Source organism: Cricetulus griseus, chromosome 2 (assembly GCF_003668045.3).
Source record: "Cricetulus griseus strain 17A/GY chromosome 2, alternate assembly CriGri-PICRH-1.0, whole genome shotgun sequence".
Taxonomy (NCBI): Eukaryota; Metazoa; Chordata; class Mammalia; order Rodentia; family Cricetidae; genus Cricetulus; species Cricetulus griseus.
This window is the reverse complement of record NC_048595.1, coordinates 318,219,891-318,246,031: the sequence shown is the minus strand read 5'-3', so window position 1 is coordinate 318,246,031 and position 26,141 is coordinate 318,219,891. Positions and strand designations below refer to the sequence as shown.

Sequence of the window (26,141 nt, the reverse complement as noted above, 5' to 3'; positions counted from 1 at the left end):
AGCAATTTTCACAACACAGACTCCCACTCTGCCTACACTCCTCCCGCCCATATGTGTCCAGTGGGCAGGTGGAGGTTTAATCCATCAGTTTAAGAGGTACTTCTTTTTTTCTGATGATCACCAGGACCTGGACCCATTCTGGATCCACAGGCTGGTAGACCAGTAGGTCCATCATATCCATCTGCACAAGGGGAACTTACTTTCTCATAAGATGTCTATAACCCATTTCTTCTGTCTGGCAGTGCACCTGAACTATGAAACTCACTCAGTCCATCAGATTTAAGAATATTTGAGGTTTCCGGACATAATGGTGCACACCTTTTATCCCAGCACTCAGAAGGCAGAGGAAGGCAGATCTCTGTGAGTTTGAGGCCAGCCTTGTTTCCATAGTAAGGTCCAGGACAGCCAGGATGACATGGAGAGATTTTGTCTCAAAACAACAACAAAAAGTTGAGGTAAAAACTTAATAATGTGTTAATGTCTAAATTAAGCCAGATAGCTATGTTTAATAACATCCTCCGGTATTTATAAACAGGAAGAATCATAGTGTGTGTGGGATGTATTTTTATGTGGTTATTTAAAAATACTGACTATAGGAACTGGAGGAATAGCTTGCTGGTTAAGAGTGTTTACTAGTTTTGCAGAAACCAGAGTTCAGATCCTGGGACCCATGTCAAGCAACTCATAACAGCTTGTACACTTTAACTTAAGCTGCAGGAGATACAGTACTTTTTCAGGCTCCTGCATTCACACACACATACACACTAAAAATAAAAACTTAGAAAACACTCACTATAACTTTCAGTCTCACTCTTTATCTAGGCTCCCCTTTGCAAAGCCTCTATTCTACTCTACTGTAATTCTCTCTCTCTCTCTCTCTCTCTCTCTCTCTCTCTCTCTCTCTCTCTCTCTCTCTTTCTTGTTTTTTTTATAAAACTCAAACCCACATTCTCAGCCAGGAAGGCTTTTCCCTTGGTGCCAACCCCACGGATGAATAATAAATAAATGCCAAGCATCTCTATTTGTAAGACACACCTGACACTGTCTTGTGACCTGATCTCTGACACCAGAGCAGAGGAACATAGTGTGGTATCTGGGGCTTACAAGTGAGCACCAAGTATTCCGAGGAACACCTCCTGGAAGTGCAATCTCCTTCAAGACATGCAAGCCTTGTTGGAAGCAGTTGAGTGCACAGGAAGACCTGAGTTCACTAGACAGAACGGCAAATGTAAAGACAGAGAGAGAACAGCTCCAGGGCTGGCAGTAGTTTTTTTGCCTTCAGGTGAGGATTTCTGAAAGCGGGCCAGATCATGTACATTAAGGAGTTTAGCTTTATCTTGAAGACACTGGAAACACTTGAAACATAGCTAAGAATAACAGGGCCATGTTGATATCTATCTTATTTAGGGTTCTATTGATGTGAAGAGATATTATGACCATGGCAAGTCTTATAAAGGAAACCATTTAATTGGGGCTGGCTTACAGTTCAGAGGTTTAGTCCATTATCATCATGGTGGGAAGCATGGCAAGTAGACATGCTGCTGGAGAAGTAGCTGAGAGTTCTACATCCAGATTGGCAGGTAGCAGGAAGAAAGTTTCACACTGGGCCTGGCTTGAACATCTGAGACCTCAAAGCCTACCCTCAGTGACACACTTCCTCCAACAAAGCCATACCTCCTAATAGTGCCACTCTCTATGAGCCTAAGGGGGCCATTACTGTTTTAAAATCACCACAAGTTCCATAATGAAATGTTAAGTTTTCATTGACCACTCACATTGGGCTAACACTATTTTACCTCTATTCTGTTTGTATTTACTTTGTACAGTGACCCTACAAGGCAGGTATTATTATTAGCCTTCCCACTTTGTGGATATGGAGATGGAGTTACTAAGAAGTAACTTTCTTGGAGTCAAAAAAGTCCTTAAACTAGAGCTGAGCTGGAATTTGAATGTGTATATGTGTGTGGGGGGGGAGGTAGGTGTATGGGTGGATATGATCACATGTGTGCAGGGTAGGTGTATGGGTGGATGTGATCATATGTGTGCAGGGTAGGTGTATGGGTGGATGTGATCATATGTGTGTGAGGTAGGTGTATGGATGGATTTGATCATATGTGTGTGGGGTAGGTGTATGGGTGGATGTGATCATATGTGTGCAGGGTAGGTGTATGGATGGATTTGATCATATGTGTGTGGGGTAGGTGTATGGGTGGATGTGATCATGTGTGTGTAGGGGGTAGGTGTATGGGTGGATCATATACAAAGGCCAGAAAAAGGACATCCTGTTCTATTACTCTCAATTTTATATTTTCTTTTAATTGAAAATTTTATGTGTATAGGAATTTTTCCTGCATGTATGTGCACCACATGCATGCCTGATGCCAGTGGAGGCCAGAATAAGACATCAGATGCTCTGGAACTGGAGTTACAGACACTTATAAGCTGCTGTGTGGGTGCCGAGAATTGAACTCTGATCCTTTGGAAGATCAGTCAGTGCTGTTAACTACTGAGCCATCTACCCAGCCCCTCTGACTTATTTTCTTGACATTCGGTCTCTTACTGAACTTGGAGCTTGGTTGATGGCCAGTAAGAGTGTCTCCACCTCCTCTGAGAGCTGGAGTTGGAGGCATGTGCACCCATGCTCAGCTTTTTTCTTAGGAGCCTGAGAGTTGAACTCAGCTCTTTATGATAGCTAGAGCCAGCACTCTTACTCTCTGAGCCATTTTCACAGGTCCCTAGAGCTTGAATTTGAACTTAGGAGGAGATCTGGTTGCAAAGTTGAACTCATGACCATGAGTTAATTCATATATAAAAAGATTCTTTTGGTGGAGTTTATAGCCTGGGTTGGCTACCTGAAGACAACAAGTTAGATAGGAGGCATTTCACAATTCAGGTGAAGGGCAATGATGAGTAAAGGTAGGTCTGAGACAAGAGTGATATCATCTGTTGTTTGAAATTGAGAGTCGGGGGCATTATGAGTTAGTCTTTGGGATATTTTGAACAGCAGTGTTCTGCTTTTTTAATGAATGACACTAATTTGCCTGTTCCCCTGGGTCTCTTCTTGAATTTGAAAAAGGGACTGGTGATGAGCCAGGTGGAAACCATTTCATTGCTGATACTGGCACCTTGGCTCTTTGCTGGGTGCCAGCTTTCTTATCAAACCTCATGAAGATCTCTTGTAAGGTAGCCATGGAGCTGGTGCGGGTGCCTGAAGTAATTGAAGACTTTCAGAACCAGCATGATGGTGAACGTTCACCATCACAGAATGCAGGAGGCTGAGGCAGAAGGATATCAGGGGTCTTTCTGTACACATTGTTACCCTGACCACTGGGATGGTAAGGATATTGTATCCCAACAATTTTATTATTTACTTATTGTGGAGTATTGTCTTTTAGGGATAGTCATTAATATTTTTCTTGAAGGATTTTCCTTTTTCTTTTCCCACTGAGACAGGGTTTCACTGTTGCTGTCCTGGAACTCTTTGTGTAGACCAGGCTGGCCTTGAACTCAAGAGATCCACCTACTTCTGCCTCCCACGTGTTGGGATTAAAGGCATGTGCCACCAACACCCAACCCTTTTTCTTTCTTTTTATTTTAAAGTTCCTGTTTTTCAGTCATTGGGTACATAGGTCATGGACTATATATTGCTCTGCTGTTGGTCTTTGAATAGTATGAGAGAATCTTGATAGGTTTAAACCAAAGAATAGGAACCAAGGAAACCAGCTCTTTAGAGCTAAAATGATATTTGGTCAGGTAATGGCGTTTTAATAATTTAATGACTTTTTGATGTAATCTGCCTTGGCCCCTTGATCAAAGAAATAGCCCTGTTTTAATTCTTTGCCACTCACCAACTGATGATTTTTTTCTCACTGATTTGATTGCTTTTGCCTTTTTATACCAACTGTACCTGGAGTCTTGCTGGCCATTATATTCGCATGTCTTGGCACATAGAACTTCTTAGTATATACTTATTAATATTTATACTTATACTTATTATGAACAAATGGCTAAATGGATATTTAAAACATGATTAGATCATGTTTCAATCAAGTCATCAGATCAAGCATCTGTAACAAATCAGGATTTTAAAAAGATGTGTATCAGGTGACTGGCTCAGTTGGTTAAGTGCTTGCCAGTCAGGCAAAGGACCTGGGTTTAGGTCATTACTTTCCACATAAAAAGCTGGGATGGGGCTGGAAAGATGGCTCAGTGGTCAAGAGCATATATTGCTCCTCCAGAGGACTGATTTTGATTGATCACAATAACCTGTAATTCCAGCTCTATGGTGATCAATAACTCTGTCTTTCAAGAGCCCTTGTACTCATATGCACGACGCACACTGCCAAGAAAGCATGTGCCTGTTGGAAGGTGAGGTGGCAGAACATGCCAAGAAGTATCATAGGGGGAATTTTCTAACTGGTCACCAGTGGACCTGGGTAGGAGAAATCACGGTATTGGGAATCTTTTTCAAAGTTCTGAGGTCCCTCAAGCTATTAGAGATAGGCATTATTATGGTCAGCTTTTCTTATGGCTCAGGATCACTTGTTCAGAGATCCAAGATTCACAGAGCTGGCAAGGGGACTTAAACCTAGGTTTTCTGGCTGCAGCCCCAGGCTCTGAAACTCTAGACTATGTATGACATGCTAATCATGACTGGGAGAATATAAGAAAAACTGCAGCATGTAGAGGTATATCTCAGCACATTAAGCTTCAGTAAGTGTTCTGCATCAGGGTCTAAGGAGATAAGAGAAGCACTCGGACCCCGTTCCAGCAACAGAGTTATGGATAAGAGGGCTATTCCACAACCCTCCTATGTGACAGTAACGTGTTTGTAAAAATACATATGATTTTGACCCAAAGCATATTGCATGTACTGTACTCCTTTCTCTTCCATCTGGACCAAGGTCCACTGATACCCAGAACTGTACCACCCTTAGAAAGGTCAAAGAAATTGCCTCAACAGTTGTTTCCCTCATCTTCCTGGTCAACTTTTTGTCATCTAAAGCCAGCAAGACCTTTGATAATCTAAGGTCCAGTGAGTCCCTCCCCTTGAGCCCCCCAGGAAGCTAGTGATGACCCAGCCTGTCTTTATGACTATTCTCAGATAATGTAGGAAGGGCAACTTGAACCTCAGCAGCAGTGGCTGGCCCAGTTCCAGACCCCAAACTGAATTAAAACCTCATTAAGTACTTAGCAAGGAAGGCTGTGTAGTGACTGCCTGGGAAGCTGCAAGCAGAGGAAGGGAAGGGGCAGGCGTCTCCAGTTGGCAAATGGCAGGCTGTGCGGTGGGCGGGGCAGGCCAGGAAACAAGACAAAACAGGGCCTCTGTTCTGCCATGGAGACATGTTTGGGAGTCTATCAGATTGGTACAGCCACACAAAGTATGCTAATTGCTAGATCTCTCTCTCTCTCTCTCTCTCTCTCTCTCTCTCTCTCTCTCTCTCTCTCTCTCTCTGTATCCAAAGGAAATGCTCGGTATACAAGCTCCAAAACCAATGAGGCAAAGCAGAAATGCCAAATGTAGAGTTTAGAGAACTCAGAGGAAACAAAGGGAAATAGGGTCTCGGGTTTGCAAGATGGCTTCCATTGTGAAGCTCAGTGTCTTCGATTCCTGCAAACCTGGTCAACTGTCAGTGTGCAGAGGAGGTGGCCTGCTGTGTGTGCTCCTGTCACAGAGATGAGTTCAGTGCTTGGGATTTGTGACTCAGATTCTTTTAAAACTCAAAAGCCTAGAATGAACAGAGGTAGGGTAAAATATCCTGAAATATTTTGCTATTAAATACCAGGTTGGATTTAGTTGGGCAAGAGGAACTGGTGAATTTAGTTGGAGAATTTGTTCTGTTGGATTTCACTCTCTGTGTCCATTAAAAAAACCTCATACACAGGGCTCAGCATTCCCTGTGGCAGAGTTTTTGAAGACATGGTCAGAGCAGTTACCTTGTGGATTTGTTGTGTGGTCTTCTTCAGTGTTTGATAAAGGACTATGTCAGGCATGGTGGTGCACACTTTTAATTCCAGCACTTGGGAAGCAGAAGCAGGCAGATATCTGTAAATTTGAGGCCAGCCTGGTCTACATAGTGGGTTCTAGGACAGTCAGTGCTATTTAGAGAGACAGAGCTTAAAAAAATATAAACAAATAAATGACACACACACACACACACACACACACACACACACACAAGGCTTCCTGTTCAGGAAGCTTATCAAGTCTTTAAAAAAGGCACCTCTTTCTCTCAGTTGTCTAGGACAATATACAAGGTAGAAAGGTGAACTAGACGTGAGGAAGACTCACTGTTTCCTTCCTTAGAATAAATGAGAGGGGTGATAAGGAGGAAAACACCCAAGCAGATTTGGGTTTTCATGTTTACATGTGAGCTTATCCAGGAAAAGATGGAACCTACATATGTAACAGAGACCTTGAATGTCTGTCCATGGGTCTTGGATTTAAAGAGGACACACTTAAAAATGGAAAGAACACACTTGGGATCCACTCAAACCCAAATGATAGAAGTTATAATCAGACTACAGGGAGGCATTTGGTTCCCCAGACAGAAAGTACAATTCAGGGTAAAGAACAGGCAAGGCCTTTGGCTCTATGAGCAGGAAGGCCAAGGTCATTGAGAACTGGGTGTACTTGTCTGGGTAGCCAAGCATCCAGCTGTGACTGAGTAATGCTAGTACCACTGGTGGGAAAGAAAGTACTGGGTCTATCTACATATAAGTTAACCATCCTACTTCCTCCTTTGAATGAGTCAGTGTATAAACAAACACAGCAAACAAGCAATAAAAATTACATTCCTTGGAGGTGGGCTGTGGTGGTTTGAATAGATTCATGTATTCAAATGTTTGGCCCATAGGGAGTGGCACTATTAGGAGGTGTGGCTTTGTTGGAGTAGGTGTGACCTTGTTGGAAGAAGTGTGTCACTGTGTGGGTGGGCTTTGAGGTCTCATATGTTCAGGCTATGCCCAGTGTGGCACATAGTCTCCTCCTGGATCAAGAACTCTCAGCTCCTTCTCCAGCACTATGTCTGCCTGCATGCTACCATGCTTCTTGCCATGGCAATAATGGACTAAACCTATGAACCTAAGCCTAAACTAAAACCTAAACCTATGACCCTAAACTAAAACCTAAACCTATGAACCTAAACTTATGAACCTAAACCTAAACTAAAACCCAAACCTACATCTGTAAGAGTTGCTATGGTCATGATGTCTCTTCACAGCAATAGAAACCCTAACTAAGACCTGGGTTGAGACTATATGTTAAGTATTTATAGAGATGGCCAGATTTAGTTATGGGCGGACCCAAGGAGCCACCTGTATGCCACTTGTTACAGATGGTGGCCCCTGGGACCTCACTTCAGTTAGATAAAGGTCTCCAGTCTTTTGAGTCTCAGCCTTTTAGGTCAAGATCTTGAATCCAAGGGGTCCCCTCTTGATGGGCCACTAGACTGATTGCTGCCATTGTGGGTAGTCTTGCTCACTTGGTCTTTACTAGGAAAAAAAAAAAAAATTGGCTCATGCGGCTAGTGTTCTGGGTCAGTTAGTAGAGTGCTTGCCTGACGTGCACAAGGCCCAGGTTTTGATCTCCAGAACTGTATAAATCATGTATGGTGGCACACACCTGTAATCCTAGCACTCAAGAGTTCAAGGTCATCCTCCGTTGCATAGTGACTTTGAGGTTAGCCTGGCATACTTGAGATACTGTCTCAAAACAAAACAAAAACAAGCAAACCAAATCCAGTTCATACTATTTCTCCGTGGTCAAAAACCAAACAAAAAAAGACTTGCCCAGGGTGGATAATTGTTAGATTCTAGGTTTAATGTGTGCTCTGTCCTCTATCTGTATCTTTTCCTTTTTCCCCTTCTTCAATAGCCAGATACTAAAAAGGACTAACACAGCTTTTGTTTTGAGGCAGATGGATTTGAGGATGAGTAGCATTGTGTTAATTTGATTCTGAGAATAACAGAAGAGGATTTGAAAAGGCCAGGCATTTCCTTGGATTTAATCAACGGGTGGAGTTTTTGGTGGCAAATTCAATATCAGATAAACCTACCAAAGGATTCTGAGAATTAATAGGTGGTGGGAAAAGTTCATTGAGCCTTTAATGATTATATTTTGTCCGAGGGAAATAAATCTAGCATTATGCTCAGACATTAAGAGAGTAACAGGAAAACAATATAAAGATGATTTTAATGCGGCTACTTACTGTGTTCTTACTGATCATCAGAACAGTCATTGTCACACTGTCGTGTTTCTCAAAAAAGAGAACACAGACCCAACTGAACCATCTGGGAGACTGCAGAAGGGTAGAGCTCCGGACCCTCTAGGCCTCATGAATCAGAATGCCTAAGGGTGGGTCATGCATAGGAGAATGTTATGAAGCCCCTTGGTAGCTGGCCTATTCTGTCAGGTCTGTATATTAACATATCACAATGTCTATGGAGGTCAAGCCAAGAGGGTTTGGGATTGAATTTGAATGCCAGACATGAATTCTCATTGGGTTACTTGGTGTCTGGGATATTCTGCCACAATTCTAGGCAGAGGTGGTTTGAACTTGGCCTTAGAACAGGCTGCAGTTACAGGTTACCTCGTGTGGGGTAAAAGTGAGAGGAAGAGGTTGGGAGTCCATGTGCCCTTTGTTTGCTCCGGCTCCTCCATCAGCCTTTTCCTGCCTTTGCCTGCCCTTTAATTATGGGCATTTCTCAAGACTGTAATCAGAGAGAAGCATGTAGCACTCTCCAACAGCATCAACTAGAAATAGACCCTGATCTGGCTCAGTCTACGACCTAAGCTTCAGATCCATGTTTCTGTCTGCTACTGGACATAACCACCTGGGCAGCCCCTGGAGACGTCAAATGCAGCACACCCCAAGTGAAACTCACTGTCTGCCTTTACTATTTGCCTCCCCCTCCCCCACAAACTCTCTGCCCAGTCTTCCTCAAACCTAACACCTTTAAGATGGTGCCTTATGGTTGAAGTCTACCAGTAATCTCAAGCACTCTCGAGACTAATGAGGTAGGAAGATTGTGAGTTTAAGGACAAACTGGCCTAACATTTGAGGCTAGCCTGGGCTATGGATAGTGAAAACCAGCCTTTAAAAATTGAAATGATAAGCTGAGAGTTGGTGGTGAATGCCTTTAATCCCAGCACTCGGGAGGCAACCAGGCGAATCTCAATGAGTTTGAGGCCAGCCTGGTCTACAGAGTGAGTTCCAGGACAGTCTCCAAAGCAATACAGAGAAACCCTGTCTTTAAAAAACAAATACAAAAAGAAATGGTAAAATAAAATGGTAACCCAGTCCCTGGCCTGTGCTGAGCTCTGGTCCTCACACCATGGGGCAGTCACAGCCCTGGGTTTCAAGTTCCTCATCTTCGCCTGTAAAATGGGAGATGTCTTCCCACAGGCCTCAAGTGCACATTGCTAGTGATGATGGACGTCAGACCTTGGATAGATAGTCAGTATCATGACCATTATTATTATTTATCCCTTTATCGAATAGTGATTGAACTTGTGCTGTGTATGAGACACTGTTGCAGAGTTAGGTTTCCTAGGTTACTAAGTGCTCAGAATGCCTGCCGAGTGTCCCTGGTAAACTGGCTTCCCCTCAGGACAGAGGTAGTGTCCATTCACGTTTTAACTCCGGAGCTTCAGTTATGAAAGTCAGACTGATCTGTCTGAACTAAATTCCAGAAATGTCTGTCCTCTGTAAGTCTTACTTGTCTTCACAAATAAGAAATGCATCTTTTTACAAAGGCAGCAGGGGCCCTTCCGATTTTAAGAACTCTCCGGGAAACTTTATTCTCAATAAAGTCCAGCTGGGCTTAGTAGCCCAGCTACTCAGGAGGCTGAGACAGGAGAGCACCACAAACTCAAGGTTTGCCTGCTCACTTAGTGAGACCTTTCCTCAAAATAAGAAATTGAAAATTGAAAAATGACCAGGGGTGTAGCTCAGTGGTAGAGCTCTTGTTTAGCATGCTTAAAGCCCTACCCAGTACACCATAATAATGCCTCCAGAGTCAACAACCACAAAACCAAAAAGTTCCATCAAATTGTAAAATGTTGTTTTAAGGTGAAAGTGCTGATATTGGTAATCTTCTGGTTCTACCTAACTTTTGACAAAGACACAAAGTAGGTAGATTTCAAAATAAGAGCCCCCAACATTATAAATCAGAGAATGGACTTATTTTCCATTCTAAGAAAATATATCCCTCATAAACCTCTCTCTCTCTCTCTCTCTCTCTCTCTCTCTCTCTCTCTCTCTCTCTCTCTTCTCTCTCTCTCTCTTTCACACACACACACACACACACACACTCCTTTCTCTCCATATATATACACACACACATATATATGTACATATATGTATGTGTATGTACATGTGTGCAATTTATCTATTTAGTTATTGGTTTTTCGAGACAGGATTTCTCTGTGTATCCCTGGCTATCCCGAACTAGCTCTATAGACTAGGGTGGCCTTGGACTCAGAGACCCACTTGCTTGATCTTCTTACAGAAGCCTAGAGTTTGGTTCCCAGCACCCAAGTCAGGCAGCTCACAGCCACCAACTCTAGCTCCAGAAGAGTCAATGCCCTCTTCTGGCCTCCTTAGGCATGCACACATACATACATACCTGTGCATAAATATGTGCAGACACACATACACATAAATAAAAAGAAAAGATGGTTTAGGGGAGACAGTAGAAGGAAGAAATTAAAAAGCAAAAGAAGAGCCTGGGGAAAGGATGGAGGTGGAAGAACATGGCAGAGGATTTAGAAGTTGAGTAAGAAGTCTGCAAAGGGAATAGAAGCCACGGCCATGCATCCTACCCCTGTAAGTTCTGCTCTGGGTACTCCACTGAAACAGGAGGGAATGCAGAATGTCAAACAAGGATGCTCTTGCCAGCAGGGGAAAAGCCAGCCTGTTATGGTTTTCTACCTACTTGGACCAGCTTGGGACAGAGAGAACCTTGGGAGTCAGGGGCTTTAGTTATTTGTTTCCAGGTTGGGGACACATACAGTCCAGGAGGGCAGAGCACCCAAGGGAAGGATGGGCTGAAGGCCCAGCAGCCATGGAAACCAAGACCAAAGCAAGTGATAGTGAAAATGAAAAACAGTAACCAGTTAACATCAAGGGAGTATAGGGAAAATGAGATATAGACTCAAGCCATTGAATATTCTGCAACTCCAAAAGCCAACATGATGAAATCAAGTGACGTTACTCCCAAGCACTGAGCAGCATTCTTACACTGAAAAAAGTGCCTGAATGTGTGTAAATGGGGTTTTATTTATTTATTTTTAAATTCTCTCGAAAAGCAAATGGCCAGATTTGAAGAGCAATGTGGCTTTCAAGACTATGCCCCAGAGCTGAAATGTCAGAAGCAAAAATTCAGTTTCAATAGAAAATAAATGTCATTTCTGGGGGATCAGGAAGGAGGGTAGGAGAGAATTTGGCTGACCGTTCAGCAGAAACAACCCGGTAGGAGGGTTGATCAGGGCATCCAGCAGGCTTTGGACGACTGTCAGCTGGCCCACACTGTGTGTTAACCTCTTACAAAGGGAAGTCTTGGCATTACACTTGGGCAACCTTTCTTTGGGGTGAGTGGATCAGGAGAAGGAAGGAAAGGGATACTGTCACATCCCTGACCTTGGCCAGGAGTGAGATGTAGAGCCAAGTCATTAGATCCCAAGTTTGTAGTCCATTAAGAGGAGAGAATATTTGCACTCAGGAGTGCACTCTTAGGAATGTTAGAAGACTTAAACACAGCATGCCCCCTCCCCCGACACTGCCCCAGCCCCGGCCCCAGCCCCAGCCAAGATCAAATGCTTAGCTATCCTGTAGGACTCTCCATGTTTAAGGTTTAATTGCTGTGTTCCTGGGATGGGCTTTCAACCTCTTGGACTCAGATTGACACCAATCACATGGAAGGTTCTCTTACTCAACCATGACTATCACGTCATCCTATCCATTGGATTATGCTTGTGCTGCCTTTTACCTGTGGTCACCATTGCCTCTGAGATGCCAGGCTAGAAAAGGGTCCTTTGTTAAGCCTAAGATTGAACGGGTAAGTTGGAAGAGACGAACAAGTTGATTTGATGTGAGAGGGCCTTGGAGAAATCAAACTCCCTATAGGGTGTGGTTTTGTCTCCCCAGAGGAAAGCTGCATCATTTCCTGGTAACAGTAGGCTTTCTGTTTTCTGTGCTGACGCCTTTGGTCTTTGGGGATCATGGTAATCAGGAGATACCAAGTCCCCCAGCACCCTTGTTTTCTCAAGTTCCTCAGAAGCAGTCATAGAGGATTCAGTGTCTGCCCTGCCTTGTGGTCCTGTATCTCTAGGCTGAGGTGATTTCTTGCTCTAGGGAGCCAGGTGGCATTGCTTATTCCCAGGTTGCCTCAGCCTCTCCTCTAGATGCTTCTTCCAATCTCTAACCTTGAGTGCTGGGAATGGGATCTGATAATTGTGACCTCTCAGAAGCCCCTGATACCAGGTAACCTGTGTTCACTCACTTTCTCTGGTTTTCCTGTTCAAAAACACAGGTGGGGCAAAGGTGCTCAGGGGCCTTCTTGAACCCTTCCCAGCTTTCTATGCAGCTTCCTCACTTGCAGGCACCACCCTTCTCCTCTGAGAGATGTGTAGTGACAGTTCCTGCTGAGCCAGGGCTTGCTCTCTGCCCAGAGTTAATTCCTTCCATACCAGCTTCGTGTCTCTTTAAACTGACCACACATTTGCCCTGCATGTTATGTGGGTTCCTAGAGTAAGGAGGCCTGGGTATGGTTTTAAATAAAAAGCTGTTACTAAAAGCTGTCTAGAGACCTGTAGGTAATTACCTACCACGGGTCTGTCATTTCCATGCCTGTGAAGCACTCCTGTTTTTTGCTTTTATCCATTTAGCTAAACTTTACTGGCATAGTATTGAGTGCAAAGGTTTGAGGCAAGAGGTTTTCCCTTCACAGCTCTACTAGATGGAGAGGTGGGGTTTAAGGATAGAAGCACTCGCCATATCTCCCTCCCTGCTTTAACATCCAGGGGTGTTCATGGCTCTTGAGTGACCAGACCTATGTTTAGTTAACAGTCTCAGGCCTTTAGCTCACACGTTTCCCAGTGTAACCTTTACAATAGGGGTCTATCTCGTGTTGGTTCACAAGACCAGATGTCTTTTCTAAAAAGAAGCACTCTAGTTTTCATCTGGCAAAGTCTGAGAGAGGTGACTGATAAAGGCATGACAACAGGGGAACTGTCAGAGGAAGGGATCGGGACGGAACAACAGGGCTTTTCTCCTTGCTGGAGACCCCTGTCCACCATCTTGACTGTGGGTGATTCAAGACCCTCTTTATCTTTTCCCCATTGCACAATTTAATAAACGGAAGTTGTTCAAATAAAGTTCTGGCTTGTAATCATTGAGAGGGAATTCATAATGGGTCTTGTGCCCATAAGAACAACTTAGTCACTTTTAGCAGTTCTGTGTCCGTCAGAAATTTTCTCAGCTACCTTGAGGCTCTGGCCTGAACTAAGGATGCTGAGGGTTGCTCTGGCCCAGCAAAGATGCTACAGTCTCCTAGTTATTGAATTATGGGCTCTGTGTATAGGAGAGAAGACCTACCCATGTATAAAAGAAGGTTCCAGATTTTTTTTTTTTTTTTGAGACAGGGTTTTGGGTAGTCCCAAGTGGCTTTCAATTCAACAGGTAGTCAAGGATGATCTTAAATTTCTGGTCCTCTAACCACCACCTCCGAAGTGATGAGATTGCAAGCATGCCCCATCATTATCAATTTTATGTAGCGCTAGAGATCAAACCTAGGCCTTTAGTGTATGCTAGACAAGTATTCTATCAACTGAGCTACATCCCAGCCCAGGCTCTGGAGGTCCTCAGTGAAGAGTCTGGCTGGATTTAGCCATAGCCAACCTCTGAAACCCAGGAGAGAGCCTCTGTTTTGCATGTCACATCCATGCTGAGAGGAAAATCTTAAACTCCCTGAAGAGATCGATAGTTATCCTAGATGCTTGAAAATGTCATTTTTACCTTAGGAAATGTCATTTTTGCCTTAAGAAATTTCAAAATTTGCCTAGATGTAGTTAAACATAAACCATCAAAACAACCCAACTTTAAAAGGCATGAAGATTCAATTAATCTACCAGATTTTCAAAATGGAAAAAAAAATCCCATCAATAACTGGAAACTGTATGGACTGTTTGAATTTCAAATACAGCTCGGGGAGACCACAGACAAAAGCCCCATTGTCTGAAGGACCCTGCTGCTTCAAGGGGTCCTCACCCTCTTTTGATTCTGAAGTGAAGCAGAACCCTTTGTCACACAATGGCCCTCTCTGCCGCCCCCACCTCACCATGTCCAGCCTCATGGCTATGTGGGATTTTTTTGAGGAAGACTTCCAAGACTAATATGGAAACTGAGTGACAGAACTCCATCACTTCATGTCCAGCCTCCACAAAGCTGAGGAGGGTTCAACTATTCATGGGGCACCCCTTGGTTTCTTTATAAGGTATCTATGAGGAGGGCAGACAAGAGGGTGAGGAGAGAGGCTGGAAATTTCTTTTCTGAAGCAACTCAATGGGACCTTTACAGGGAAGGGTGGTGGCTTCTCCCTCAGAATGCCTGGCCCTCTTCCCAGTGTGAAACATTCCCCAAATATGTGGCTTTGTGAGCCTCGCAGCTGCCTGAGCAGACAATCCCCTGCTGCCAGAGAGCGGGCATTCACGGGATATTGGGTGTGGGGGCCTGACAGGTCTCTCAGTCAGGGCCCTGGCCTTGCCAAGTGCTGAGGAGGCCTGACCTCTGCTTAAGTCTTGAGGTTGAATCTGGACAACATTCCAGCTGAGACAAGAGCTGGAAGCTTCTCTGGCTGCCTTTATATCCCTTTCTGCATTCGGATCAACCCTCTCAAGAGGCATCTTGCTGCACATGCGTTGTCAGTGTCTTTCCCGAGTACTTGCAAAGATGGGGAGACAATCATTAGCCGAATTCCTGGGCAGACTGCTTTGAAAATGACTAAGGAAGAGTGGAGGTTACCAGCAGCTGTTACTTGGCATTTGTTTTGTCTGCAACTGAGGAAGCCAAGGAGGAAGAGAATGTCTGGAGGATGGTAAGAAGCCCCCGGCAGAGAGCGGCTGGAGACCTCTCTGGAGAGACTGGACTGTGTGGGCAGGAGTGTGACTGTGTTGCCTGTTGTCGCTTTGGAAGGGTGCATGCAATCAGCAGCACTGTGGGCAGCAGAGAAGCTCCCTTAGGGACTCTTGGGAAGGGGGTTGCTTCTCCAGACCTTACTTTGGTTTGTTGCTGTGACTTCCTACAGAGCACAGTTAATGACAGTGGTCACACCCGGTCTCACACTATCTGGTGCTCCGGGTAGTCACATCAAAGATACGATGAAGAAATAGCCTTTCAGGTCTTGGTTTTAAGTGTCAGCTTCATGTTGTCCTAAGTTCATGTCTTCAAAGATCCTCAAGTCTTTGTTCCAAGGATGGCACAGGGGGAAGGGCTTAGAGACCCTTGATCAAGGATGTATTTGTGGGATTTTTCACTTTATTGTCAGCTTATTTGCATTGTCTTTGCTTTAGCTTTAAGTGTGCATGGCTGCCAAAAGGGAAAACAGCCATAAAGGCAAAAGGCAATTTTTAAATTAATTACAAATTATAGCATTCGTACGAAAGGAACTTTGTTTTCCATGGTTGGGCATCTTTTTCATGAGCCTCGGGTCTTTGCCTGCTCAAGCAGTAAGAGCTGCTCTTGTTTGGAGTTTCTTTGTCACCAGTCTTTTTGGAGTAGGACATTGACGTGATTCTACTTAATTTTACTCTGCTGTGTCTAGGTGCTCAGCCCCACCTGACCACCTGGTATTCTCTGCGGACTTCCTGCTTTTTTGAGCACATCCCTGCTTTTATTCTGTTGGTCTTTCTCTGAGTGCTTCCTCATCGTTTGGTGTCCGTTTTGCCAAATCCAAGTCATGGCATCATAGGAAGTGGTAATCCAGAAGGAACCTAGAGCCAGGCAACCTGGGCCAGACCCTGGCTTGACCATTTGCTTGTTGTGGAGTCTTGAACTACTTGTCTTCTGTCAACTCTTTGTCTTCATCAGTAGTGGGCGATGGTCCTAGTGCCCTGTGTGAGAGCTCTTGAGGGGATTAAGTAAAATTGTATATGTCTCAGAATAGTGCTTGGGACCATTATGGTTTAGTTGGGCTGCTCCTATGCCTCATTAGAGTTTATTGGTAAATATTACTGTTAGGCAAAGCAAGACTGATCAATATTGGTGACATGGTAAGAATGTGCAGATGTTTCTGTTTTCTCTGAGCCTTAGTGATACAAAGCGGAAACTCCAGTCAAGCTGTGCATGGAACTGTCTTCTTCTACTGCTTCACTGAGATAGTGTCCATACCATGCCACTCTCCCACTCTGCCACATTGATTCTTCATCTTGTGATAGAATATGTATAGAGAAAAATTTGCCATTTTAACTATTTTTTTTTAGATGTACAACTCAGGAGTGACCATTATAACACCCATAAGGTTGTGTAAACCATCACTTCCATTTCAAAATGTTTTCATTACTGCAAGCATGAACTAGTGCCCATTAAGAAATAGCTCCCCAATTTCCCCTCCTTAAACCTCTGGTGACTACTAATCTCCCCTTGGAGTTTGAATTTACCTATTCTGGATATTTCTTTTTTCTTTTTCTTTGTTTTTTTTTTTTTTTAATTTTGGTTTTTCAAGACAGGATTTCTCTGTGTAACAGTCTTTGCTGTCCTGGAACTCACTTTGTAGACCAGGCTGGCCTCAGACTCACTGAGATCTGCCTGTCTCAGACTCTCAAGTACTGGAATTACAGGCATGCCATCACTGCCGGGCTATTCTGGATATTTCATTTTATTTGCCCATGTGTCCAGCTCTTTGCATTTAGTGTGTGTGACCCAGCTTCATCCTTGTAACATTATCAGAGCTTCATTTTTTTTTCTATGACTGACTAGTATTTCACTGGGAGTAGACCATATTTTATCCAGTCACCCATAGACAGACTGGGTTGTTTTTACCTTTGGGCTATTAAAATAAAGCTGTAATTAACATTAGCATGAAAGTGTTTGTTTAGTCAGGCAGCAGCGACACTCGCCTTTAATCCCAGCAGTAGGGAGGCAGAGGCAGGATCTCTGTGAGTTCCAGGCCCGCCTGGTCTACAGAGCCAGTTCCAGGACAGCTAGGGCTGTTGCATAGAGAAACCCTGTCTTGAAAAACTAAAAGAAGTATTTGTTCAAGTTTCTGCTTTCAAACTGCAACAAACAGAATGGTTGGGTCATATGCGATTCTATTTTAGCTTTTTGAAGGACCCTAGATCTATTTTCCATTTCTCTTCTATGTTTTTCTCTGTTGGTATCTCCCTCAGATTCTCTTCTGTTTCCTCCTATCTTCCAAACATCATTGTTCTTCCAAACAGCAGGCATGTTCTCCTCCCAACCACATGGCTTCCTCCCACATTTCAGAGGGACCGCCCTGCTCTGTCCCTTGTTTGCTGGTAGCGCATCAGTGACTCTGCTCACATTCACTTAATGTCTTTCTTTCCTTGTCGAGGCAGGGTAGTATTTGTAGACTAGGTCTCTGCTGACTTAAGGTAGAGGCTGATCAGCCTCGGGATGACCCTATAAGGAGTAGGATACTGAAGGCCCTGCTTGTGCTTCCCTAAACAGGCCCCCTCATCCCAAACCACACCTTGCTCCTTTTGTTCTCCATCCATTTTGTCTTGGCGGGCAGTTCGGCCACCCTGTCCTGTGGGAGGGTTGTTCTCCGCTTCTCATTTGCCCACAGTTTCTTCACTTTTCTACAAGCAAGCGAATTAATTAGTGAATACCCCAACAGACCATGAGCCTGCCTCAGACAGCCATTCTGGCTGCTGGGTTAATTGTTAGCCGGGTTTCTGGCCGTCATTCATTGCACAATGAGGCTCCTAATTAATCTCCTAGCAGTTCTCACCAGAAGAAAGGCCGTTAGGGAGAAACATCCCCAATTACCATGAGAAAGGAAATGTCAAGAGCCCCGTTGAGTTTTGCTGGCATCCCTCCCTGGTCTCAGATGAAAACCCCGCCATTGGGTCAGGAGGCTGCCTCGCCATTGACCATGAAAGACCCAGTGTGAGAGCCTGGGGGCCCTGGGCTACACCAAGCAGCTCTGAGTTCAGCCTGCTGTGTGTACACCATCCTGCTCAGTAGCACCCACTGTGTTTCCCAGTTTCCAGGGCCACATCGGAGGTGGAAATTCCTCTGCTGTCCCAGAAGCAGGCAAGCAGCTTTCATCTGGAAAAGCTAAAGGTCTCTTCTTTGTGTGTGTTTGTGCCTTCAGGACAAAAGATCCTTCATCACCGAAGTGACGTCTTGGAAACAGTAGTCCTAATCAACCCTTCGGATGAAGCAGTCAGCACTGAGGTGAGTATTCAGTGCTGTGAGGTCTTCCTCAGAGCCTCACAGAATAGAGGCTTGGCTGATCGGTGGGGCTAGGTAGTTGGCAGCTGGAGAAGGATGCAAGCAGGAGAAGTTCCAGGTTCCAGTCTTCCTTGATACAGCGGGTCTGCATCTCGTATCATCGCAGGAAGCCTCTTCTGTTCAGGACACAGTGGACAGTGCCAGCTGGAAGCGTATTTGTGAAGGGGTGTGGAATTGGGGGCACACATCGGGTATGTTGTTGCCAGGATGGGGAACAGGAATGTAGCAGAGGAAATAGACTGTAAGCCCTCAGGCTGGCACATACAGGGATGGAACTCAGAGAAGGCTAGCATCCTAGTAGCATCCCTGTTCAGAGTTATCCAGGCCAGCCTTCAGCCATGGTTGGAAGGCAGGCTAGCATAAGCATCAGAAACATGGTCTCTAGCCCAGGCCAGATCGCCTGGCTTCATCATCCAAGGTCTGCCATTTACAAGCTGGTGGTCTCCATCAAGTTATCTTGCAGCTTCGTTTCACACCTCTGTGCAAAGATGATCACAACAGTCCCCCATTTAATGTCCCTACTTGTTGTGCTTTGAAGTGCTCAGTGTTCAGAACAGAGTGGCACAAGGTGGCTAAAGTGTACATGGTAGCCACTGCAACTGTATCATTAGCATGACATGAAATTATTGCTAGAGGGAGTAACTGGGAATTTTAGGACCCATCTTGACATAAGAATTCCATCCCTCTGGCCAAGCATTGACAGAGCCCCCTTCCCACCTCCTTAGAGATGGAGATGCTTCTTGGACATTAAAGTAGCCAGAGGCCCTGGCAGCATCATTGCTGTGGTATCTTCTGTCCATGCCTTTGCAACTCTGACTATATGGTTTTTCATAATGGAATAGGATTTATAAACCACAGAATCCATCCACTGAAAGTAGATAATTTTGTGATTTTTCTTTAAAGAATGTTTACAAAATTGAACAGATATGATCACCATCTAACTTCAAAACATGCCTGTCACTCCCTAAAACGTCTTAAACCTACTAGCAGTCACTCCACTACCCCTTGGCTTCTGGGAACCCCTATTTTTTCTCTCCAGAATTTTCTATTTCAGACATTTCATGTACCTGGCATCATACAAACATGTGGCCTGATTTTGGTTGTTGTTCAGCTTAACTTACTTAGCTTAACTGCTTTAAGATTCGATTGTGTTGTAGCACATGTCAATTCTGCACTCCTTTTAATGGTTGTATAGTATCCTTTTGCATATATATACCACATATGCATGTTTATTTCTTAGTTGCTTTCACTTTGGGGCTGTCATAATCGGGCCTGTGTTGACCTACTTCTGCCTGCAAAATCTCTGACAATCCCTTAGGGCGTGGAGTTGTGAAAAGCATTGGGATGACAATTTCTGTCACACACACACACACACACACACACACACACACACACACAAAGAGGTGGAGGTGGAGAATTAGTATATACCCAGGTAGACTGCCTAGATTAGCTGTGAAAAAAAGGAAAAATAAAATAAAAGCTTTTTTTTGTTTGTTTTAAATCCAGCTAGCCTGTGGATCAGATGAGTCTGAAACAACTATTTAGGCATTCGTGTTTTTCCAGGCGTGGCCTGTGGGGTTCTTGAGCAGGAGTCATGGCCTGTTTAGTTTTGAATTCTCCCCAGTGCAGAACACTATGTGGGGCACATAGTTTGCGCTAAATATTCACAAACTGGGTTGAGAACATTGGTGCTGGGGGTGGTGTTCCTCTGGAGGACAGCTGGCTTCCCTGTAACTGAAAGTTCACTGAGAGCTCTGTAGCACAGACTATTTTCAATTCAGTTTCCCAGCTTGCCATTCAGGGGTCGCCTTTTCTTTGTGTTCAGTGTCAAGCCCCTTGCCGCTAGCTCTGAAGTAGGCATTTAGCATGGTGTGCTTGCTCTGTGGCTTGGAAGGCAGGAATCCTGGGTAGGAATGGGTAGTTCTGAGACCCTGCTTGGAAACACCTCTTTTCTGAGGGTAGCTGCGGGACCTGAACTGACATATCCACAGGTCTCCCCTGGCCTCATAGGCTGCAGGCTGCTAGCAGACACTTTCCAACAGCTGTGGAACAAATGCTTGCCAGCTGTGAAGACTGCTTTGGAAAGAGGAGGGAACTCAGGGGAGAAAGTTGATGCAAAGCTCTAAAATGGTATTCACGGGCGCACTAATAACCACAATTGATTTTATGAATAACTCCTACAGCCAAGGCTCTGTCCAACATCCCTGCCCCCACTCTCTGCTGAAGAAATTAGACTCTTAGAATGAGTGTGTTTGATTGGTAATAAGCTTCAGGCATCAGGACCTGGTGTTGGGGCGCGGGGACTGCCTCTCACTCTCTACATCCTCATTTATACTCTGCACCCCTACTGTGTTTCAGGTGCGCTTGATGATCACTGACGCAGCCCGCCATAAACTGCTGGTGCTTACAGGACAGTGCTTTGAGAACACTGGAGAGCTCATTCTCCAGTCAGGCTCTTTCTCCTTCCAGAACTTCATAGAGATTTTCACGGATCAAGAGGTAGGTTCCGTACAGCGTGTCCTGATGTGTGGGGCAAGGCAGGTGGGGCGGACCCCTTTGGAATAAACAAAACTGTGAGGCAAAATGACTTGGGCCTGGGCTAGACCACAGTTCCAGTCGGAGGATAGTTGGAACCACGGCCGGTGTGATGGAGACACAGGTGGGCAGTGGGACCATTGTTGGTGTGCTGGAGACACAGGTGGGCGGTGGGGGCATTGGAATGATCAGCATTTCCAGATGGCAGAAGTGCTGGAGACAGTAGTAGAAAGGACAACGCTCCAGAAGAAACCCAGCTTCCCTACATTCCAAGAGACTTCTCCATAGATCTATTGGCTTCAGCAGGACCTCCCTGCTAGGACTTGTGTCACTTTTCCTGGCCTGATTATTTCCAATTTCTCTTACCTCTAATGACTGTACCCTTTAGAGTGAAGCACTGTGAAAAGCTTGGGGTGGGGTGGGGTGAAGTGGGGATGGGGTGGGAGTGGGCTGAGGGACGTGCTGGTAGGAGTTACCAGAGCCATTTAGCCCTGTCTCTCTGAGATGGGAGCCTTGGTGTCTCAGGCATGCTGGGAAGGGCTTTTTGTCTTGTCTTCCTGCATTCAAGCTTCCTCAGCACCTCACTTCACAGAGAAGTCTCTGTGTGCTTGTCCTCTCAGCAAACTGCCCAGCTTCATTCCACCTGAAGGCCTCAGTAAAACCCTGGCGAGATGACACAACAGCTTCCTCTCTCCCCGAATGGGAGGGGGTAGGCAGCACAGGACTGTGAAAGGGAACATTTTTACATAGTGTGGAGCTCTCTCAGAGGGTGTGAGGTCATCTGTACCTGGAGGCACATAGCACCAGCTCAGCAGAGTGAGAAACAGACCCCTGTCTGGCAAGCGGCTCCTGGCTCAGGGGCCTCCGGCTCATTCACTGCTGGCCTGTCTTCTCACCTTAAGGAGGAAGCTCTGCCTGTGACCTTCTCCACAGCTGTGTTCTCTCTTCCTCCGGGGCTGAGCCGAACACCCTGATGTATCACACTGGCATTGCTCAATTGCCCTGAAATGCCGAGACAAAGACAAAGAGCTGTGACTTCCCCTGTTTAGACTGCCCTGAAATTGGTGAATAGTCACTGCAATGCCAGCTCTTTTTCAAGATGATGTTCTCAGATCATGTGCTACGAAGGGCACTCGGGCCTTTGTCTGGCATTTCAGCTGTCAGCATCTTGTCTCAGGGAGGAGCAGGCTGTAGAAGGGTGGAAGTGGCCCCTGTGTCGTGTTGGGCTCTGTTGGTAAGCTCAGCTCAGCCTTGAGGCCTGGGCTCATTTACATGCACATGGGCGCCTTCCTGCATTCCTGTTCAGTTCTGCGGTACTTTCCTAGTGTTCGCTTTCTGCCCACATCATGGGTTTGGGTTTTTGCCGTGAAAACTAAACAAGGAAAATGTGTAAGGAAAAGCATTTTATCATTGCCAAGATTTTACATAAGGAGGCATCATGCCACTGATCTGGGCCCCTTTAACATAAGGAATAGTTTTATAAAGTTGCTACTTAAATCACTTCTAAAAGTTGTGGAAATGGAGGTTTTGTACAATGGGCCGTTCGTGTGCCCAATTTAACCATTAATTCCAAAGAAAAGGAAAACCTTATCTAAAGAATTCAAGTTCTATAGAAGGGGCAACTTCTCCAGGGTTTGTAGTAATAAAGGTAGATGCTAACCCTGCTACACCTGGGCAGCCATCACTGAGGTCACAGGGGGTCATGTTCTCCTCTCCTACCCCACCTTTTCTGGAGGAAGTCATGCTCAGTGCACACAAGAGGATCACCAGAGTCTTCTTTAATAGATTAGATCATTAGTATTAGGGTGGGGGAAGGGTGGAATTCATGCTTGCCCTCCTGCTAAACCTATGGAACTCAGCCTGTGTTTCTTTTACCTAGACATTGAAGAAGGGATGTCACAGCTAAAGTGGATTAAAAATTACTAGACTAGGGACTGGAGAGATGGCAGTGGTTAAGAGCAATGACTGTTCTTCCAGAGGACCCCGGTTCAATTCCGAGCACCCACATGGCGGCTCACAGCTTTCTGTGACTCAGGTGTCAGGGGACCCAACACTTTCTTCTCACCTCCTAGGGTACTACATGCCTGTACTACACAGACAGACAGGCATGCAGGAGAATTAATAAAAAAAAATTGTAAAACTTACTAAACTAGACCAATGAATATTCATGTTTGGAGCTATGGTTACTTACTGTTGCCTTGGAAGAAGGCTTGCAGAATGTCTTAGTGAGGTCATTTGTTGTCCAGTCTCGCTGCATTTCTTCAATCCTTGAAACATACTAGTCAACTAAAAAAGAAACGTAACATTAGAAAAGCAAACATTTCTTGGAACAGTTTTCAACCTTTCCATAGGAAAGATTTTCTTGTTTGTTTCACTATATCTTCAAGGAGGGACCTTGACCCTGTATCCACCTACACTTTCCACTCATCCCCTAGATTAACCATGGTTGGTTTTGCTCTGTTGTCCATAAGTTGCAAACAGTCCTGTGTGTTCTCTGTCTAAGTAGGTATGGGGGGAATTCAAGCTTTCAGCACTGGTCATTCTTTGACACACCTTGGAGGTATCAGACAGGTAGATATTTGAGCCCAGAGCCTAAGGATCATTGACTTGTCTAGAGATACTCATTTGTAATCCATTTGTGTGATATGGGCATTTAGAGCCCAGAAGACAGATGTTGTCTCTAGAGAGAGAAGAATGAAGAACTCTAGAGGCTAAAATCAAAGAGAAGGATCCAGCAAGAGGGACTTGTCTCAGGAGTGTTGTTTAATCGGGTTTCTTTAAAATGTCACAGTTTGGGTAGGGGATGTAGCTCAATGGTAGAGCGCACTTGCCTGGCATTCTCAAGACCTTGGGTTTGACAACCAGTGTCAATGCAAAGAGAGAGGGGGATGGAGAGGGAGAAGAAGAGAAAGGGAGGGAGGGAGGAAGAAAGAGAGAACATAAAAACATACACACATATATACAATTTGTTGGGTATCCTGACCTAACCTAGACACCATATTCCAGAAGTCATGTGGCCAGACTGTAATTTGTAGAGTTTCCAGTCAAGTTAATAAATAAGTCTAAAAGCTTCCAACTTTCTCCAATTGACAATAATTAAATGTCAATAGAGAAGAGATACAGGCCTTGAGGCATTCTGCAACTTAACATAATCTGGAGATTCCCACTAAGAAAAGAAAACCCATTATTAATACACTTTTAAAATACAGTACTTCAATAGAGGACCAGGCTAGTGAGGGGCCTTGAAGTTTAAGCTTCTTTGGCTTCATGTAAATCCATTTGATTGTCAGCTAAAATCCCCGAGGTTTTCCAGGGATATTGTCGTTAAGCCACATCTTCCAATCCTTTACTCTGATGCTTGTTGAACCTTACATTTATCTCTTTAGAATGCCATGCTGTTCACAGTTGCCTTGGCATTATATCAAGTCCAAAGCCTTCTTAAATGCCTTAATTCTACCATCCCATATTCCGTTATGTCTCTCATTTTGAAGCCATGCACAGATTTGACAAACATCCTGCTCCATTTTCATCCTAGTCAGTACTCAACAGGACAGAAGTGAAGTTTGACACAGCCTATCACAGACCTCCTCCAGGCCGACACTAAGGAGCACTACTTATGGAGCTGCCTATAAACCCACCTAATTCTGTTATCGCATTGTCCCAAGACCCTGTTAAATGTGTGGCCAAAGCCCAGAAATACACTGTTTACAGTAGTTTCTCTTCAGCTAAGCAAGCTACTTAATCAAAAAAGGAAATACAGCTAGAAATCTGTGGCTTACAATTAAAATCTTGTTTTGTTAATATCACTGGTAAAGCCATGTATTCCTTTATCTTCCTTCCTCTTTAAGTGTGCCTGAATTTATCAGGAAAGGTAATTAACACAAGGTATGATTTTACACCAAAGCAGTGTTTCTCCTACTCATGTCTGCCATCCATTTTTGTGAGAAGCATGGGAACTGTCTCTGTGTTTGATAAGCATCAACAGGCACTTGTCACAGCTGCAGGAAGACATCATGTAGTGAATTGACCAAATTAAGTGCAGTGTGTAACCTAGTGTACTGAGTCTGCTTATACACTGAGGAAACAAAGACAACTAAAATACAAAAAGAGAGAAAACGTTTTTGCTAACTAGAAATTTTCATTGTATAAGGGTGTGCCATATGGTTGCTGTTACTGTTAACATGACTTCTGGTTCATTTCGAAGTAGTCCTGATTTCAAAGAACTAGTCATCATTCCCTTCGTACTGCCAATGTTCTCATATACTTCTTACTGATCCCACCATTTCACTGAATGAGTGTGGACTGAGCATCAACACGGACTGGGTATCTTCAGTCATCTGTTGTCCTTGAATTCCATCCTCATCATGATACTTGTCAAAGGCCTGGAGCTGGGCTATGGGAAAAATCAGGGGCTTTAGTTCTGTTGGGTATCCCCAAGGATGCTGTGATACCCTCCTATCTCCTGCCCTATTCCATCTGTCTTTCCAACTCTTGTCTTTACGTTCTTGTCTCATCGGGTACAGTGTGCTGATGTTTTTCCAGAATGATTAGACTTTCACTCTCTGGCTTGCTTTCCTGATTTCATTAAATCGTCATTTTCTATCCAGCAATGGCTGTTGGCTGTCTTCCATGATCTCTGACTTCCTCAGAATTCTTGGCAACCTTATCTGTTTTTGAGTCATTTTCTGCTTTTCATAGGAACTTTCTGGGGACAGGTGAAGAGCTAGAAAGTAGGATAATATCCCTTAAGTCTTTTTACTTTCTCCTTGAATTAGGTGACTCTATGTTTCATACTAAAAAGTTACAAATTAGGGGCTGGAGAGATGGCCTAGCAATTAAGAGAACTGGCTGTTCTTCCAGAGGACTCAGGTTCTGTTCCAAACACCCACATGGTAGTTGGTACCCTTTTCTGCCCTTCATAAGTACCAGGCATGCATGCGGTGCCCATACATATGTGGAGGCCAAACACTCATACATATAAAACAAAATAAATAAATCTAAATAAAACATTAAAATCATTGACATAACTTAATAAGTGAGTAACCTCAGACACACACAGCTAGACTATACCTTCAGCTCGCTTCAGCTCAGCTAGACTGGAACTCAAAGATTAAAATGAACTCAACTTAT

At 44.4% G+C, this 26,141-nt stretch overlaps 1 protein-coding gene across 2 annotated transcripts in view; it reads left to right on the top strand.

Moving 5' to 3' along the window:
• Positions 1–26,141, top strand: part of Map1b (microtubule associated protein 1B) — a 93,968-nt gene that overhangs the window by 49,111 nt on the left and 18,716 nt on the right. Inside the window, exons 3-4 of one of the 2 annotated variants that reach the window (XM_027401637.2) lie at positions 18,337–18,419; positions 20,835–20,975. In XM_027401637.2, coding sequence (XP_027257438.1) covers positions 18,337–18,419; positions 20,835–20,975 — 224 coding nt within the window. Of the gene's footprint in view, positions 1–18,225; positions 18,420–20,834; positions 20,976–26,141 lie in introns of both variants that reach the window. The other variant, XM_035440519.1, reaches the window with a different exon arrangement.